General features: G+C 37.1%; 2 protein-coding genes across 2 annotated transcripts; both read right to left on the bottom strand.

Annotated features, from left to right (window-relative positions):
- Positions 1-3,859: 3,859 nt before the first annotated feature.
- LOC119983396 lies at positions 3,860-4,384 on the bottom strand. Its single transcript, XM_038827081.1, has one exon. It carries the CDS (start codon positions 4,382-4,384, stop codon positions 3,860-3,862), a length of 525 nt encoding a protein of 174 aa, XP_038683009.1.
- On the bottom strand, positions 4,381-5,304 carry LOC119983395. The gene has a single exon (XM_038827080.1). The coding sequence runs from the start codon at positions 5,302-5,304 to the stop codon at positions 4,381-4,383; it is 924 nt and encodes a 307-aa protein (XP_038683008.1).
- Positions 5,305-5,677: the final 373 nt, after the last annotated feature.

Below are 5,677 nucleotides of genomic sequence, written 5' to 3'. Positions count from 1 at the left end.
TCTATTACGTCAAATTGTTTCTCCCCAGGGTGATTTTGGAGAAAGATTACATTTCAATATTGGTGGAAAGAAGTGCACATTTGGTATTGAAGATTTTGCGATTATCACCGGACTATTATGTATAGAATCTGTGCCCGATGTGTCAACTCTGGTTGATACATCTGTTAATAGGCTAAAATCCCTTTATTTTGAAGAAAAATGTGGAAAGGGCAAGGGTAAGGGGAAGGCGACCAATGTAAGCAGAGTTGAGCTGGAAGAGGCATTCGATAAATGTGATAATGCTCATGATGCTTTGAAGTTAGCATTGGTGTATTTTGTTGAGTCTGTATTGATGCCTAGGGAGAGAAGAAATGCCATTAATATTCAGTGGCTCCAACTTGTGGATGATTTGGATGCCTTCAACCAATATCCATGGAGAAGCGTTTGCTACCAACGTACTGCTACCTCTCTTGCATCTGCCATGGTTGGAAGGGCTAAAAAATACTTGAGTAAGGGTAAGTCAAAGGAGACATACAACCTTTATGGAATGCCAATAGTACTCCAGGTAAAAAAAAAAAGATAATTCTATTTTTGTTCTCTTTATTATTTATTGTAATAATAGTTTACCATTGTATTGATTATATGCAGATTTGGGCGTATGAAATTGTACCCATTATAGCCTAGAGGTATGCCACCAAATGTGGTGAAACACACCCCAGAATACTCAAGTACTCAGGGAATCAAACCCCTACTTCAGATGAAATCGTGTCATATGTATTTGAACTGATAAAGGTTAGTGAAGTTAAAATGTTTAATAATATTTGTTTAGGTTAGTTTTAGTCTTATGTTCGAGTATTTGTAGATAACATGTTCGAGTTTTTGTAGTTAACATGTTCGAGTATTTGTAGTTAACATGTTCGAGTATTTGTAGTTTTATAGTCAAGTATTTGTAGTAACATGTTCGAGTAGTTGTAGTTTAATGTTCGAGCATTTGTATTTTGGTCTTCCAATTTCACTCATCACTTTGTTTTTAATCTTCTCAGATTGAGGTTCATGATGCTCTAATGCCAACAGAGGCTGAGCTGGAGAAGGATTATGTTAGGGAGGTTATGAAGATAATTAAGAAAAGAGAAATTAAAAGAAGCAGAGATAAGTCTGAAAAAGATGAAGAAGATAAACAGAGAAAAGAGAGAAGAACCAAGAGAAGGAGGGATTACAATGTTAATGTTGAACAAAAAAGGAGAAAAGAGAAAAGAACAAAGAGAAGGAATGATCACATCGAACATGCACATGCACATAAAACCGGAGGGAATTTGATATTGAAGGCCAAGTTTGATGCCATAGAGCAGAAGTTGACAGAGCATGGTGCTCAACTTTTGGATGTGAAAAAGGAAATTGCTGAAAGCATTGCTGATTTTTTTGAGACTACCAAGGCAATTTACGAAGGTTTGGCAGTGTCAAATGAAAATTGTGAGAAAAAGGAGGATGAGGATGGGAATCAGGATGAGGAAGAAAATGATGCTGATGGAAAGGATGAGGATGAAAAGGATGATGAGGGAAAGGATGATGAGGATAAAAAAGAGGATCAGGAGGGAACGCATGATGCGGATAAAAATGAGTATTAGGCAGGAAAGGAGGATCAGGATGGAAAGGAGTATCAAGAGGGAAAGGGTGAGGAGAAGGACAATGAGGGGAAGACAGTTTCCCCTGTTAGACATGACGATGATGTTGAGGATGCGGAGGTAGTTGCTCGATCTCACAGAACAACTGTTTGAACAACCAATGACAGACAAAATTTCAATTAGAGTTGAAGAGATTCCAAAAGCCAACTACACATTTACACGGAGAACAAAAAGAGGTTCCACATCGAGACGTGTAAATATATATAATCTAATGCGAAAAGAGTCTCAATCACAAGAGACAAGCACGAACCAAAATCTTGATGGTCCTTGGCCAATCAATTTAAAGAGGTCGTATTCGACTCTTTGGAGACAAGGATTGGAAGCATGGGTAAGAAACATGGCTGAGGATACATGTTATTTGGTGGTTGGTGGAACGAAGATGTACAAAAGTTGGTTTATCAACGCAATGACACCCGATTACTGGTTGACAGACCAGGTAACATATATATAACCATATTAAATAAAAATTTTATTCCTAATAGTTACTTATAGTTATCTTTGATTTTGTAGCATATGGACGTGGCAATGTATCTCCTCATGAAGAGGATCAATCAATACCCTGCCATATTCAATAAGAAGGTTGTGCTGTTTGACACTATATTCACTGTAAGTATTTATAGGTGTGTTCGAGTATGTTAGTTAGATGTTCGAGTTGTTGAATTTGATGTTCGAGTATTTTAGTTACATGTTCGACTAATATAATTCACATGTTCGGGTATTTGGTCAGATGTTCGAGTATTTTAGTTCACATGTTCGAGTTTTTTTAGTTACATGTTCGAGTATTTTTAGTCAGATGTTCGAGTATTTTAGTTCAAATGTTCAAGTATTTTAGTTACATGTTCGATTATTTTTAGTCAGATGTACGAGTATTTTAGTCAGATGTTCAAGTATTTTAGTTCACATGTTCGAGTATTTTAATTATTTAATGATCGAGTATTTAAGTATCATGTTCAAGTATTTGAGAAGAAATAATATAGTACATTTTAAAGGTATCAGTTGAATCCCACTTTAATGAGTTCATTAAAGATCCTCATTATGTTGGAGAATGGGACAAACATGAAGTCTTTGAGCACTATATTTCTGGAAAAAACCCTAAAGGGTCCATACCATTGAATGGTGTAGATTACATTTACTTTCCCATGAATTGGAGAAATATCCATTGGGTTGCAATTGAGGTTGACGTTGCCAACAAATGGATCAATGTATGTGATTCCAAAATTTCAATCACCAACAAGGAGGATTGCAATAATCATATGAAACCCTTGAGGACTATGTTGTCATACATCCTTCGTTTGGGTGGGATTGATGCAGGAGTCGCCCCATGGCCTGTTCATAGATTGCAAGATGTTCCTCAGCAAGAGACCGAGTAAATGTTTTCAGTGTTAGATAAATTTTTTATGGTAGTTAACTTTTATATATTATTTTAACATATATGTTGTCTTATTTTTTACAGGGGAGATTGTGGGATGTTCACAATAAAATTTATAGAGGTATTAAGTGTAGGAATGCCAATAAAACTTATTAATCAGAAAGACATGATGTTTTATAGGAGGAAATTCGCAATCGGGTCATACGGACAACATTTTTAACATAATTTTGTAAATACTTATTTCCCTTCTATTAAATTGTATATAACTCCGTGTAATACAAATATTGGTTCGAGTAATATAAGGTATATTTGTTCGAGTAATTAGCTTTTATGATTGAGTAATATACTATAAGGTATATTTGTTCTAGTACTTTACTTATTTGATCGAGTAATTGGTGTGTTGGTTCGACTAAATGAATATACGTTGTTTCGGCATTTGTTGAGTTTATTCGAGTATTTTGTCGTCCCATTTCGCGTATTTGTTGAGTCTGTTCGAGTAATTGGTGTCCCATTTCGAGTATTTGTTGATTCTGTTCAAGTAATTGGTGTCACATAGTGGGGTAATTGGCGTGTATGTTCGAGTAATTACTGGTTTAATAACCTGTGACTGTTCGAGTAATACATTAAACTGTTCAAGTAATACATTTAACTGTTCGATTAATGAATTTATAAAAACTCATAACACTAATGATTTAATATTCAAAGCATGTTACATCTATGATGTTGGAGTCAATGCGATTGGCTCTTTGCATGTTTGACGATTATGACCTCGCTATCGACACCGGGAACATATCCTCACTGCTACAATTTCACCTGATGATGGGATGCTTCATTGCCTTGGCCTCCCCCCTTGACGTCTAGTCGCCGGCGGGAGCAATACGTTGTCCTCGCTAACTTTGTGTTGATCCTCAATAGTTACTGGGTATATAGGTTCAGCGTAAGCTAACATTAGGGCCTCATTCGTATAGTACGGAGAACACATGAAATAAAAAGATATGTTCCGAACTCGACATGCAGCCAATGCGTGTACACATGGAAGTTGGTCAAGATCAAACACCCGGCATGAACAGGTCTTGTTTTGCAAATCGACATGTCCATCTTGATCACCATCTCGTACATAGTCCTCACTATGGCTTATCGGTTGAACATTTAGTCGCTGTGACCTATTGCTTCTCTTTCTAACTTCCTTGTCACACTCACAACATAGGTAAGACGTGACAGATGCTGCGTTATTACGACGATCACTGAACCATTCCTGTAGTTTGGCACGCAATTGTTCAACTAGCATTGTAATCGGCAAACTTCGAGCATCTCGTAGTATAGCATTCAAGCACTCTGCAATGTTCGTCGTCATGATACTATACTCTTACCAGAAGACAGTGCTCTAGACCACCTATGGAAACCAGCTTCAACTAAATAAGCATATTGTCTACCTCCATCGACATTACGCAACTGATTCATTAAATGCTCAAACTCAGATGTTCGATACACCTTAGCAGCTTTAAGATATATAGGGATGATAGATTCGTTGAACCCTTTCGCCTTCATGTTCCGTTGGATATGGACGATACATACACCATGAAATGAACCAGGCAATACAAGTGAAACTGCCCTATCAATGCTAGGATTTCTGTCTGAAATTATACATAACCGTGAAAAGTCTTCAACTACAATGACATCCCGTAATTTTTCAAAAAACCATTGCGAAGATGCATTATTCTCAGAATCATCAATGCTAAAAGCAACCGGATAAATTTGCTCATTTCCATCCAAAGCAGTTGCCACAAAAAGTGTACCCAAATACTTACCCTTCAAATGGTTGTCATCAACGACGATAACAGGGCGTATTGAACTCTGAAATCCACGTAAGCTTGCACCAATAGCCATGAAAAAAAAATTGAATCGATTTTCATCATCAGACTCAATATGAGTAATTGTACCAGGGTTATTAATCTCCAATACAGCACAATAATGGGGTAAGTAAGTAAATGATTCTTCCGATGAACCACGAAGAGAATAAAGAGCACATTCTCTAGCCCTCCATGCCTTATCATAGGTAATATTAACTCCATATTCTCTTCTAATATCCTGCATTATGTCCTTTGGTCTGTAAACATGCCCAACACCTTCATATCTGGCCCTGATGCAATCACCAATCACCCTTCCTGATGCTTGCTTGTGCCCATGATTCACAAATTCCAACGAACATGTGTGAGTATCATTGAATTTTTTCACAAGAAAAAGTTCAGTTTCTTTTAGCTTTATCCCTCTCATACGTCACTGGCATCCACTTGCAACACACTCGACCACAAGCAATGACTTCGTCGACCTCGTCACCCTGAATTGAAAGTTCTTCTTAATAGCATAGAGGGATATATGCTTATGTAACTCTTTCTTGTTTGTAAAAATCACCCCCACATCAAAAGTATCAGATGATTCGCTGTTGAGGTCAATAGTATTGCTCCCACTATATTGCCCAACCTGAATGTTCTCACCCGTCTGTGCATTAGGATCAGTAATTGTAGCAACATCATCAACAACATCATTAGAAGTGTGTGGGTGTATTTCATCACCTTCTTCGACACTATATAATGGAATGTCATCATCGTATTCATCATTAATATTATCTTCTCGACCCTGGTCATCT

This window comes from Tripterygium wilfordii, chromosome 18 (assembly GCF_013401445.1).
Source record: "Tripterygium wilfordii isolate XIE 37 chromosome 18, ASM1340144v1, whole genome shotgun sequence".
In the NCBI taxonomy this organism is placed as follows: domain Eukaryota; kingdom Viridiplantae; phylum Streptophyta; class Magnoliopsida; order Celastrales; family Celastraceae; genus Tripterygium; species Tripterygium wilfordii.
The sequence above is the reverse complement of the archived record's forward strand: the minus strand, read 5'-3'. Positions and strand labels throughout refer to the sequence as shown.

Excerpts from the sequence above, each read along its gene's own strand:
- LOC119983396 (XM_038827081.1), bottom strand. The coding sequence starts at position 4,384 with ATGACGACGAACATTGCAGAGTGCTTGAATGCTATACTACGAGATGCT.
- LOC119983395 (XM_038827080.1), bottom strand. The coding sequence starts at position 5,304 with ATGAGAGGGATAAAGCTAAAAGAAACTGAACTTTTTCTTGTGAAAAAA.